The sequence below is a fragment of the Pocillopora verrucosa genome, chromosome 12 (assembly GCF_036669915.1).
Source record: "Pocillopora verrucosa isolate sample1 chromosome 12, ASM3666991v2, whole genome shotgun sequence".
NCBI classification, from domain to species: Eukaryota; Metazoa; Cnidaria; class Anthozoa; order Scleractinia; family Pocilloporidae; genus Pocillopora; species Pocillopora verrucosa.
In genome coordinates this window covers 7,335,413-7,348,766 of record NC_089323.1, presented here as the reverse complement: position 1 = coordinate 7,348,766, position 13,354 = coordinate 7,335,413, and the positions used below count along the sequence as shown (strand labels likewise).

General features: G+C 36.6%; 1 protein-coding gene across 1 annotated transcript; it reads right to left on the bottom strand.

Annotated features, from left to right (window-relative positions):
* Positions 1-531: 531 nt before the first annotated feature.
* LOC131790101 (gamma-aminobutyric acid receptor subunit beta-1) lies at positions 532-13,241 on the bottom strand. Its single transcript, XM_066159318.1, has 9 exons — positions 13,170-13,241; positions 6,351-6,475; positions 5,893-6,026; positions 5,523-5,590; positions 4,420-4,631; positions 3,963-4,045; positions 3,005-3,127; positions 2,173-2,531; positions 532-1,320 (listed from the first exon to the last, which is right to left on the bottom strand). Exons 2-9 carry the CDS (start codon positions 6,440-6,442, stop codon positions 1,063-1,065), a joined length of 1,329 nt encoding a protein of 442 aa, XP_066015415.1. The 5' UTR covers positions 6,443-6,475; positions 13,170-13,241; the 3' UTR covers positions 532-1,062.
* Positions 13,242-13,354: the final 113 nt, after the last annotated feature.

Here is a 13,354-nt window from a genome sequence, read left to right as displayed (position 1 = left end):
ACTAGCGCTAGTCTTTTCTTAATCTGTTATCCACGGGTAATTTCCAGAAATTTATTAATTTTTGATAAGGAAATACCGTTTTATCAAATGAAACTGCTCATAACGTTCGAGTTAAGCAAAGAGTGGATCCTTCTCAACGATGTTTTTCCGATACTATACCGGTATATTATTCGCTAGTCTTCTTTGGTTAGGACATTAAAATGACTCTCATGTTGGACCCACTTCACGGGGAATAAAATCCCATAACAAATACACAGCTAGCCCTTTTACTGCCAAGGTGCAATATGCGATAAAAACGTTTGGGACAATTGTCTTAAACAAGCACTGTTTCCCCTTCTCATTACTACGTCATAACAGTTTAATAAAGGTAGCTCCTTAGAGGTTATAGTTCCACCGGTTTTCCAGAAGCAGTGCTTAACGGGACATGTTTTTAAGATTTCGAAATTCTGGTGAGAAAGAGACAAAGTGTTGGCAGAAGGTTCAGCAAAAAAATAACAATAGTTTATTTCACATTTCCTTACTATGTTACACTAAGTACATTATTATGTTTAGCTAGAAAGATTTTCAGAGAGATTTACAAAAACTAAACATAGTTATCTAGGGTGAAAAATGCCAATATTCTAAGTAAACTGTAAAGTTTGCAATTTAGGCAGTAGTCCTTTCAAGTTGCAATTTAAATGTGAACATCTACATGCAGTAATTGGTTTAAATCCTTAGTAGTTATTAGACCGAGTGTATTGCCTGGTAATTTCTAAAATCACGTTATACAGAAAGAGTGAAGTTACGCGAAGGATGAAAAAAGAAAAAGTATAAGCAATTAGACTCTTCAACGAGAAAATTGCAACTTTCCTACTGTCCGCCTTATTTTTTGACAAGCTTCCCAATCACGCGTTCGTAGAATTGTACGTATTATGAAAGTGCAAGAGAATATAAACTGGTTATAATGCCTCGGTATATGCATTGTGATCTCAACAAGTACAGCATACACCGCCTAACCTTGTGCTTTTACGCTAATTGCATCATGGAGGTAAAGATATATCACACATATTTGGTAAAAGGAATTCAAAGAACAACGAGAAACATTACGAAGTATACCGTGATGAAAACAGTATACCCAACAGGAAAGAATCCTCTAGCTATTCTGTCTAAATGATTTTCCAAACTTTCCATATTTCCAAAGACCTTCGTGCGTAATTTCACCCACAGACGATTGTCATGTGCTGTAACGTCCTCGTGATTTTGAAATGCCGTCGGGCCTTCTGACGATACACTTTCGTCTTGACTACTCTCGAGTCTTTGAGCAGTTGTCATGTCATTTTTCTGCAAGGATTAATGTTTAGAAAATGGTAATAGTGAAAATTAATAGATAAGATAAAAAGCCGGTAATAAAAAAAGGCGATAATAGAGTTCGATTCTAGCCTTCGGTCATGGCTTGCTAAGAACTGTGCGGGTAAGATGAATTGAAATGTCGAGTAGATAAGAGGGGCTTATCTATAACGCTTTGCTTCCACTAAAAGTATTTTTATAATGAAAAGTTCGTACGGTGAAGAAGGATCAAGTTTTTCTGGCAGTTCGTTGGTACCCATTTTTTCTCCTGGGTGGACCTCTCGACCCAGAGTCTAGGTTTTTCACCCATGGTCTAACCCAAACCACGGTTTTACGCAGTCAATGGGCCTCTGGTTTTCTCCATAAGAGTGTTGATTAAATGTCTTTCCACTTTTATCTTACGACCCTCTTAACACTTTTCGCAAAAATAAATATTCACACAAAAGGTTCAGCTAAATTGAGGATTGTTTAAAACGCGTTTTTGTAAAAAGAAAACAAATAACAAAAACAAAAAAAACGGCTACACTTTGTTTAAACAATCGGCCCTGACGTTTTGGTTACCGCGTTTTCTTTCCTTAGGGCGAAAAACTAAAGGGAAAAGAAGAGGAATCTGACTTAAGTACAGCTAACTTGACCTCGTAGTACGAAAGACTTAAAATCATCACGACGATATGACTTTAGGTGGCCGAAGATTGCTCAAGATGTCACACAAAACAAAGTTGGAATCAGCAAAATCACTGGAGCTTCCGGTGGGGATGCGGGGATGCGAATAAATCGTTATTTATATTAGGATGATGACGAGTAAAAGTTTATTGCTCCACTGGAGTGAGAAAAGTTTGATCTTGCCTTTTCTTCTTCAGAGGAAATTCCATTCTCTATCCGTCCTATGGATACAGCTTTCCTGTAGACGGCAGCAGTTTCAACGAGCGCTAAGAACGTAAACGAAAACGAAACAATCAAGAACAGGTCAGCGGCATTCACATAGCTGACGCGCGGCATAGCCTCATTAATGCTTCCGACCAGGAATATCTGGGTGAGAAGGGAGGTGATACCAATTGCACTTCGGTCTCCGATGTAGGCAGGGTCCATCCAAAATGCCATCCACGAGACAACCGTACAGAGAATACAAGGGAGATAGATACGTATGACGTAATACCCAATCCGTCTTGCTGCGGTGAACTTTATTGTTAGCACATCAAAACAACCTATAAGACAACCGATCATCGCTTTTGAGAAAGAAGGGTTTTCTACGTCTTCGATAATTGTGGAATTGTCAAACTTGATAGTAGGGCCATGTTGTAATGCTGGGAGATTTAAAGGCCACTTTGTAACTGAAAACCATCAATCTTCCTGTTGTTGTTGTTTTTGTTTTTAATCTGAATTTGTATTAGGGCTCGCCATAAACGAATTGAATCACCCAGCATTCTCGTTACATTATTATGTAATAACAAATAGTATAGACAACCTTGAGACGCCCTTGGAACGTAAGCTTACTAAGGTACGTTTTCATGTAGTTTCATGACTGCATTCAGAATTATTGCGCTGAGCACCATACTTCTAGAAATCCAAATATCGAGGATCAATTCAGATTATATGATAAGAAATCAAAGTAATTCTTTCACGCAGGCATTATTAAAGAAACAGTGTAATCAAACTCAAACGCACAAATCGTTCGTACCCATAAATAGCTCTTTGGTGTTCATCTCTACACTTTGTTTCGTAATCATGAATTCAGACATCTCTTTGTTAAAGAGTTTGACGTTGCTTCCTGCATAGCGCAGCTGTTTGATATCCCTTCCATCTGATAATAACATTAAAATGGCAATTGAACCAATCATGTTCCCAAGAACGCGTTCATAATACGACATCCTATGAAAAAACGTGCCTGGAAGCAACTTGAAACAAAATACCTTTACAGTATAAAAATGAATGTCTCACGTACACTTTGGGATTGTCTATAAACAGATAACATACATCTTCCCAAAAAACCGTTCTTGATAAAATGTCTTCCGAGAGAATCGAGTTTGGATGCATTTTGTGACGAAATACCTTTCTGGTTTAAAAAAGACGGTTTCAGCTGACAGCAGGGTACCTCTCATCATTTATCACCTGGGAGGGGAGGGGGGGAATGAAGGATCTTGGGGGGAGAAGATCTTATGGTTTCAGGAAGAAGGGAGGGGTGGATCCGTCGTCACCAATATTCGAATGAAACAAAAGCAATTCATTAATGGATCATTTTAGAAAAGTGACTGCCAATAACCTGCCAATGAAGGGGGGGGGGGGGGGGAGGGGGTATTAACAAGAAAATCACAGAGCCTTATGGGTAGATCCCGTAAAGTTTACCGCGACAACCAAAATCTTCCGACCGGTCCCTTAGCGGATGGATCGTGAAGTGCCAGGAAGAATACATGATTAATTAAAAGAGAAAAATGTCTTGATTGAATCCGCAAAGTTTTTCCAAAAATATCATTTATGTTTTAACCAAAAATAGATTATAAAATCAGGAAAACTGCTCAGTTATACGGAGTTGCACAAAAGCTTCCACTTTGTAGGCTTTAGGGCCATCATAAATGATTGAAGAGAGATCTATATCATCGAGTAGCAATGGCTTCACTAGAAAAGTACGTTGTACTTACAGCTTAGCATATCCATTCTGAAAACTTGCGTGTCCATTGGATAGGCACGAAAATTCATCAGAGTTGTGGCCGTCATTGTTACCCTAGTAGGCGATTCGGTGGTTAAATATTTATTTTTCTATTTATGTCTATCAATTTATTTTTGTTTTATAGTATGCTGCGTGTCCCCCCCACCCCCGTCCTGTAAATACCCTAATAATTCAAACTACAGCAGAAAGAAAAACTGGTAAATTTCAAAATGAAACAAAAGCAATTCTTTTATTCTTCATGGTCGACTTGCACAATTATTTACGCTTTCTTGCCTGAGTGATTCACACCGAAGAAGAAATTAAATGGAGGGTACAACTTGCCAAATGAAATGGAATTGGAGTCATTTCATTTCATTCAGAAAAAACAAAGCACCACAGATCTAATAGAAAGTTATTACTCCCTATATTCAGTTACATCCATAGCCTACCTCTGACTGAAAACTATCAAGCCATCTCCATAAAGTACCACGGTGCGAGTTTCTTGGTGCACAGATGTTTTCACAGCGTTTTCGAAGTAAGTATCTGGTAGCCAAAGGTCGTTCAGTGCTTCATGTTGTAAAGTAAGAGCGATGTCTCTACTACCAAACACTAACCTGGTATCTTTCCATATTTGCCTCATGTACGCATCAAGCGTAAATTCCTGAAAAATAATGACAGAAGGAGCATGAAAGCAATTTTTGTATCATTACGCACTAACTAAGGGATCTGCCATTGTCGGAAGTATTTGCCAAAGAGTTATGTAAAAGCCATACTAATTTTTTTGAAGTTTTCGCGAAATGCATTTTGGGGCGTAATACGTCACAAAGTTCCATTTTTATCGTCAGATAACATTAGTCAGTACTTTTGTTCACAGATTTCCCACTGAATAGAAGAGATAACAGTGTGCAATCATGAGATGTCAAAAAAATTTTGTTTAGCAACAACTGATGTACCAATCTTAAACAGCCTACGCCAATTTTTCGAAAAGTGTAAAGTGTAATAACCGAGCTAAGCATCAATGTTGAAACAAAGAAACTTTACGTTTGTAAGCTTCATTCCTCATGGAAATATCGTTGAAAATTAGAGTTCTCCATTAGGGGTGTGAGTGCAAAATGTCGTTTTCGCTCGATTTAAACCTAGCCGTGACTTAAACTCTCTTTATTTATACCCAGCCTAGAAACAGTCTGATTAATCAGTTGCCAATGTTTGTTTCGTCTTCCTTCCAGCTATTTGTTTTCCCGATTTGTTTTCTATCACCCAAGGGATACTTATTGGATCTACGTGTTCTTGGTTGTTGTTGTTATTTTCTTTTTTGATAAAGTATTTTTTGTATTTTCTTTTTTGATAAAGTAACCGAGACAGTAGAAAAAAAAACATTGTGTAAATGTGGCTTCAAAACAATCTTGAGTTTTCTGGTGTTTTCGCCAGCCACAGGGTACCGGCCTTAAGTTCTTAATTAATTAAGTTTCAATTTCGGATACTTATTTTGAAAATAATGGTTACCCAGTGGATTTAATAGTGTATTAAAGAAAGGAGGGAGTTTGATTCTCACCATGTCCTCAGTACGAATGTTCCCTATGGACAAAATTCCCAGAGACACTGTTATAAGAAGAGCCTTTCCTGGGAGGAAAAAATAAAGATGAAAAACAACAACAGGATTAACCATGTCCCAGTTTTGTCCGAAAACTAAAAATTGGCAACTGCTTCATGTCATGGGTATACCACTGGACTATGCCCCAGTTTGAAACGTCCAAAGTTTATCTGACAAGAATTGTTGAAAAATTGCAGTACGTGGTAAACCACATTCTAGATTGCAAGGAGGGAGAATTTTATGACTTTAATGAGGAGGGCAATTTTTGTGACAAAAATTCATGGAAACTTATCAAATGGTCACAAAGTCATGAGTTTCAAATGACCCTTACCTGCATAGTCAGGTCTCAACCTTTTGTCGTAGTTTCTGAAAAGTTTTTGTAGGATTTCGGCGGCATTATGAGCTCCATTCACTGGTGGCATGGTCCCATTAGTTACTATGGCAATGATGTCCTGGTCGGCCTCGCTTAAATTAAATAAATCAAAATCAAAAAAAATCTCATCGTTAGCTGTTTGAGTAATGCAAAGATAATTTCGCCGTAATGGTCTAGTGCCGACTGTAAAGACAAATTAGGCCAGAAATTGATATGTTTAGTCATTCGAGTTGAAGGTAAATTTCCACAGCAAAAACACAACTCTATATATCGATAAAATGACCGTTATCGATAAGTTTGAACGGATAGGTAATTTCTCGAATTCCAACCGGCAGTATCACTTAAATATTGCTGAACATTTTTTGGAAATTCTCCCAAATTATGTCAAGTGCTCTTGCTACTTGTTTTATACTGACCTTTCGTGTTCATTCCTCTGCAAATTGCAAGCTAGCGTAAAAATTAAACTCATCTCTAAGTAGAAAATAAGGTAAAAAGTCCGAAGGGACATCGCAAAGCAGACCTTCCGACGGGTTTCTTCAATCTGCAAAAAAAGTCAAAACATTTGCAAAATTCATAAGCTCTATTTGGCGTATCTCACGAAATAACAGTATGAAACCGAAGCATTCCTCCTTTGGTGGACAAGAATAGAGAATAATTAAGTGGTACCTAAAAATAGATAAGTAAAATGAAAAATTTTCTTTCTGAAAATATTGTTAAAGCTCACCAAAAAAAAGGCTGGATTCAGATGTTGACCGGGGAGTGTATCACTTGCAAACAACTCACAATGCATGAATCTACCAACCTAACAGTGGTATTTAAGACTTCGCCGTGATAACGATCACGGAAAGTTGGTTTATTTATGTTTAATTTTGACGATTGGACTTTGGCTGTTTCATTATTAATAAAAATTAAAACAAAATTCCCGAACGTGATTGGTTATCAATAACCTGATAACAGTCCTTATAGGACGGCGTACGTGATAGGCGTAATGTCTGAGTAACTTTGCAGTACGTGTCATGTGAAACCTTAGTTAGTGTTAGGTTTTTTTATGACATGTTTCCCCAATGTTCAGAGTCTCAATTGACTTGTAACAGAACTGTAAACAAGTACCAGGGCGAGAAACTCTTCAGCCTGATTGTTACACAGTCATTCGATGAATAATCAAAGGCTCAGCCTGTACAAAACTCGTCTTTCATGGCGCTGAGGAATTCTGAAAATGTTTTTTGGAAATAAATTTTAGAATTTATGCTATTGTGAACGTTTTCCCATCCCCTGTAGAAACTGAGGATGAACGAGTATGTTGGCCGAGTGGCGGCTTATTCTGTGTGCATCTTGACGACGAGATTCGAAATAAGATCTCGATTTTTCCGCGAAAAAAGATTCTTATCCCTATTTAGTCCTCCCAAATATTCCATTTAACATCTGGTCAATTAAATGTCGTTTTACCACTTGGATCTTAAAACCTCAATGATTAGGGAAATGAACAAAATTTAGGTAGATTGCAAAAAAAAAAAAAAAGAAAAACAGGAATCTTTTCCAAATCTCTGCAAAATCAGAACCGTAATTTAGGTTCGTGATGAAGATAGGTAATTAAATGAAAACCTTTTGTTCAAGAAGCTCATTCTAGACTTCTGTAAGGCTGCATGCGAGGAAACTTCCTATTGTTAACCAAAGATTAAAACTTTAATGACGCCTTACATCACCGCATGACGCTGGAACCGTGTGATTCTAACTAAAAAAAACTTGGTGTTGGTGTCAGTTCTGCTCCTTTCCCATTTGTCCGCGCAGCCAACTGGCATAGTTTCGTTGATTTCTATCCAAGAACGCCCTTTTGCACGATATAACGGTCATTCATCATCTCTAAAAAATTAAGTAGACTATGACCTTAAAAATGGATGAGAAAATTATTGTCGGACACGGCCTTGAAAGATGATTAAGAAGTATCTGTATGGCACGGGTATAAATGCAACCCTGCGTAAGGGTTTAAGATTTACTTTTAATCGAGTTTACGTCAACGTAAGTGTACCTGTATTGTTATTTTTTGGTAAATTACATTTTTCGCACAAAGGGCCGACATATCCGGGACGGTGTAAATACTTATTACAGAGATAAATTAAAGATAAATATAATTTAAAGAAAAGAAAATGACTTAACGAGTGTAAGTTTGTGGTCAAAATTCTGCTCTCTTCCCGGGGAGAATCTCCATAATAGATCACGTTATCTGGAATTCCCTCTGCTAAATTATAATGTTAGAAATAATTTCCTAACACTCGATGTTTTGTTGTCCCTTTTCTTTATTCACTCTTACAACTCAAGTTATTACAACGGGGACTAGCTCTGATCTCTCGAGGAAAGTGTGGGTCACTGCTTATAAAGGAGACTTACTGAGCTGTCAGTCTCTAACCTTCGTCATGTTTTTACACTTAAATAGCGAATCACGTTGGGCTACGCAGAACGGAGTTCGCATACTGAGTAGATAGCTTCGCGATGTTTACGCTTCACGATACGTTTTTCTGACTTAAATTTCTTGGTCTTACGGTCAAGTTCGGACAAAACAAAAACAAGATTGACCAAATAAAAATTATAATAAACTTAGTAACTGAATTAAAATCATACTTGAAAAGATATCTTAAAAGAAAATAGTCCTTGAGGGCTGTTGCATAACAGCAGAATGAACACAAAATTCGGAGAAGAAAGGGCGTACCCAAGGTACCGCCCCTAAAAGAGCTACATGCTAGTCGTAGAAGTTATCTAGTTACAAATTCAGTGCGGAAGAGGAAAAGTACTACATGGTTACACTTAAGTCACCTCTAAGTAAAAGAGGTGTTGAGCGTGCTAAATTATACCTGTAAGATAAGACCGCCGAAAGGAATAAGAAATGATCAACTGGCTTATTATAATTTTTACTGAGTGTCTTGTGCTAATATATTTTTCCCATTTATTTTCACGTTCCAATAAGTCAAAAATCACCTATAATGAAAATTTTTGCTGGATGCCAATTTTGTCTTTTAACAATTAACAGTCAAATCTCCCTTCGGTCAATATTTCCATATTGTTTATAAAAGACACTTAACATCTGTTGTTTGGAAGCCTCAGGACATCATTGAGATCCAATAGGAGTTTTTTTTTTCAATTTTTCTGTCAATAATCAGGAAGGATTGACGAATGTCAAAACTATTCGTCAAACTGTCTCTGTGTTCGCTTTTATGAGGGCCAGTTCTTCTCAGAAGTTTCTCAAATATAGCCATTACGAACAATTACGAAGCTACAAATAACTATACGCACGAAGGACATGGTTTTCCCTCTCTCTTTGCTCGCAAGTTTTTCAATTCTGGCTTGGTGGAGTGTGTTTAGTTCGTGTTATGCCAGAGGTGATCATGATCAGGATGTCAATCAAACACGGTAAAATACATGCTAGAGAATATAGAGACGTAATGACAATCTAAACCCACAATTACATTTATTTAACTATTTTCCATGAGACGGATGATCATATTTCACCAATTTTTTTTAAATACATTTTTTTTGTTTTTATTATTTTTATGAATAAATAAGCAAACTAAACAAATCTGATGTAAATTCAAACAAAGAAAATATTGACAAAAAGAAACTTCTATCATTTTAATATTCCCATGATTTATCTCTAAATTCATAGATCGAAAATCTGTGGTTTCTATTTTCTTATATATCAGATTGGCGGATTATCGTATGGCCCTGGTCACACATTTCTAAAGAATCTATAACGAAAAGCTAGCGTGCGTGGAGCCGGACGGGCTGACTAGGCCGGTCCACAATAAAACTGTGGGATTCCACACTTGCAATTTCTAAAAACTAAAAATCCAATCATTAGCTTTAACTTAAAGACAATAAGCGAAAGTCCCTTTGACATCAAATTCAGTTCTGTTATAAATTAAAGATTTTATAGTGGAATTTTTTTTCAGTTGTCTAACGAGCGCCTTTGTTATTAATCCAATGACTTCCCAATTAGCTAGCTTCAAACCTAATTTCAAACACTTTTAAGGCCTAGTGGTCACATGATAGAGTACTAATTGACTAAGCCCAACGGCCCAACTTTTCCGGCCCAAAGGCTAAATATTTGGTTCCCGGTCCCAACCTCGAGCCAAATGTTCTTACTTATTTTTTTCGTTCACCAACACATGAAGGGATTTTTAAAATATATCTTTTTTACAAATGAGATTCAGGGGAATTCACGAGTTAGATGGTGAATTTTCCTTAAATCGAAAATAAGTAAAGAAGAAGCATTTTCTTACAGCTAAGGTTTTTTTCAAAACGTGCCATTTAAATCAACTCTCCGATTTGGGAGGGTGCGAATGATTTGCTGTTTAATATCAAATGTCGATTGTGCGTTCTTCTTAGCGTCCTATGATATTTTCTCTTCTTCTGGTTGGCTGTTTTGATGGCAATTATTACTGATTTTCAATCAAATGTACTGCGTTCCATACGTTTTAGAGAATTCCGTATAAAAATTTCTATTGGCCTTCGTTTCCCGACCAAAATGATGTAATCACTGTGTGAGACAATTTGAATTCTACCGCAATGGAAACAAGCACGCTTCTTCCTGTGCTAAATAAACAAAAAATATTTACGATATAGCAACTTCCTGTGTCGCATAACAGCTAAACTAAAGCTACACTTTTTGATCACAACAAAAGAAGAAGTTTGGTTTCGAACTTTTTCACTGTCCCTTTATAACAGATATCATGCAAACCAATATTTGTATGATAGCAAGCACACAAACAAAACAACGTCGTAAGAGAATCAAAATTGTCTCTGATATTGGTTAATCTAAAACAACAAATTCTTACCCCTCCAGAAAAAAACGTCGATGGCTGCAAAATAAGACAAAAGAAAATAAAGCTCAGCCATATTGGCCTGAAGTCAGCTCACAGAAGCGAAGGATCCGGAAATGATAGACAATAATTCAAATGGAGACTTCAACGTGATTGGGTTATAGATGCTTCTCGCTGTAGGATTTTTTTTCAGGTAATACAAAGTAATGAGAATTCTAAGATTGAAAATCAAAAATCTGATGGTAGCATATGGCAGGAAATCAATGTAAATTGTGATCTTGCTCTATTGATGGCATTTTTATGATTCAAAAGGGCCGTGCGGAATTTCATTATCTTTGACTTCTTGAGGCTTAGTGGCATTTCAATGAAAACTGAAAGCAGCCACGAAAAGGAAACTTTTCAAACATCGAAGAAAGTATGATTATTTTTTTACGCGAGTTTCCTTTTATGACTAAATTGTAATTTGCTGGAGGTTTCTAATGGAGTGGGGCTTTCACGGCTAACGGTTAAAAGTTTGGCCATTCGACGGCTAACGGTTAATTTCATTCTTTTGTTGTCAACATAAATATTAAAATATGTATTTTTATGGTTACCTGTTTTCATGACTACCGGTTAAAATTCGCCAATTTTCACACCCACGGGCTAAATTTATTTTTCTTTAAGCCTTTTACGGCTAACGGTTAACCATAATGTAAGCCAGCGAAAATTCTCTGCAAGATATTTAACAAAAAGAACCGAACTGAGAAAACGCTGCATCGTAGACAAAGTAGAGCAGCTGTTTACTAGATGTTAAGGACTTGTTATCAGAGAAGTACGTTGCTCACCAATGGATTTACTAAAAACTAATACAATTTTTCCAATCGAAACTCTGACCCAATGGAATGGTATGTCCTATGAAGTCATAATTCTAGCAGTGATAATAGACCTCTTTAGTTTGTATGGTTTCAAGGGATTCCCACCCTTGTCTTTCATAAATAATGCGCACATGTCCACGTAAATAAGATAAAATTTGAGAGAAACAATCCTCTGGAGTATAATCATATTACATTTGGAAAACAAAACATGTAGGGTGAAGAGATCGATCTCTATTTGTCCGTTGAATAAACATGCTGAAAATGAATCAGAACCGTTCGAGAATTGTTGAAAATTAACATGGATTTCAATAGCCCTTTTATGGTTTCCAAATATTTGCTTGCGTTGTCATCAAGTCTCCTTCTGTATCTAATATGTAGATGAATACACTGCATGTCCCTTGTGCGTGATGAACATGAATTACGCGGAAACCTTCCATGATTCTACGTGGCAAAAGAAACATAGGCCAAACGTATTCATGTGCATCTCGACGTCTCTCATTGTGTCAAAGCTTTCAATGATTTGGTTAGAATAGCAGGCCGAAAAACTAATTGAAATGTAGATACGTGCTAGATTAATGAAGATCCGATTTTGATGTAAAATGCTGCTAATGCGTTATTCAAGGACTTTTCTTTTCTTGTGCTACAATTCAAATGATCGGCAAAACAATGATTAGATTAAAAAGAAAAAAATCTTAGTTTTTAAATATCCTGGTTAAAAATTGCAACTTACATTGGTTCCGCACCGAATGATTCGGATTTGTGATTAAATCGGCAGAATATTTGGGTATCATTAAAAACAATATGCCCAATTCTAGCCCGCCTTCCAACAATACTCCTAATATATATTTGTCCGCTCTGTTATAAAATTTCAAAATATGCATTACATTTTTAAAGCCTTCAATGGTCGAACCTTCATCCAGATCAAGTGGTAGTAGACTTCATAGCCTCATATTGTGGAAAACTATATTAGCTCATTCAATGTGAAATAATTTACACCTGAGAAACTCTAAATTTGCTAAGAGAGCTAGTGTAATACCTCTACAACTCAGCCCAATTAGAACTTTGCTCGAGTCAACTCGTTTCCTCACTGCAGTTTGTTTCCTTTTGTTTTCGAAGTTATTATAACACTGAAAGATACGAGGGAAAACTAGTAAAATTCGAGGCGGACTTGCTTTACCTGTTGCGGAAGAACATAAAGTGAGGGTTGGAAGCGAAGTTGCAATGTTGACAAATCGTTATTTATAAAATAATAATTAGCCAAAAATATGTAAAATGTTATTTTGAATCGAGGCACTCGGGCAATACTGGTTTTATTTTTACACTCTCGAATGTTAATATTTATAAATAAATCTAGGTGTATCTAGGTGTTCGTTCAGGATTAAAAAAGAAGTTAAAAGCGCTATTTCAAATTGGAAACCCGAATACCGCTCGTTTGTTTATGCAAGCTTTGACATTTTAGCCTCATCAGTCTACTGAAGATTTTACTGAAATGCGTTTGTTGTTCAGCCCACTGGGAAAAGGAAGCAATTATGAAACCTTACTTTTTAAGATATTACCAATATTGGCTCACCTAGTTTCCTGGCTTGCCTCAAGCAGAAGATGGCGTTTATTCAGTTGCTTCATTAGGGTAGCTAATGTCATTCTTTCTCTTTTTATCTCATGAAAAAATTACGGCTTGACAGAATCAATTGTCTAATGACCTCATTAGTGGGGCATTTTCTGCAAGGTCATCAAATTACTTCAGGCTATTCTGAG

Bases quoted from the DNA above. Each gene is read 5' to 3' on its own strand.
- LOC131790101 (XM_066159318.1), bottom strand. From the start codon at position 6,442: ATGTCCCTTCGGACTTTTTACCTTATTTTCTACTTAGAGATGAGTTTA. The intron at 5,591-5,892 runs GTAAGGGTCATT...TTTTCCTCCCAG, and splicing joins GTTGAGACCTGACTATGCAG to GAAAGGCTCTTCTTATAACA. The intron at 2,532-3,004 runs GTACGAACGATT...GTTGTCTTATAG, and splicing joins CACCAAAGAGCTATTTATGG to GTTGTTTTGATGTGCTAACA.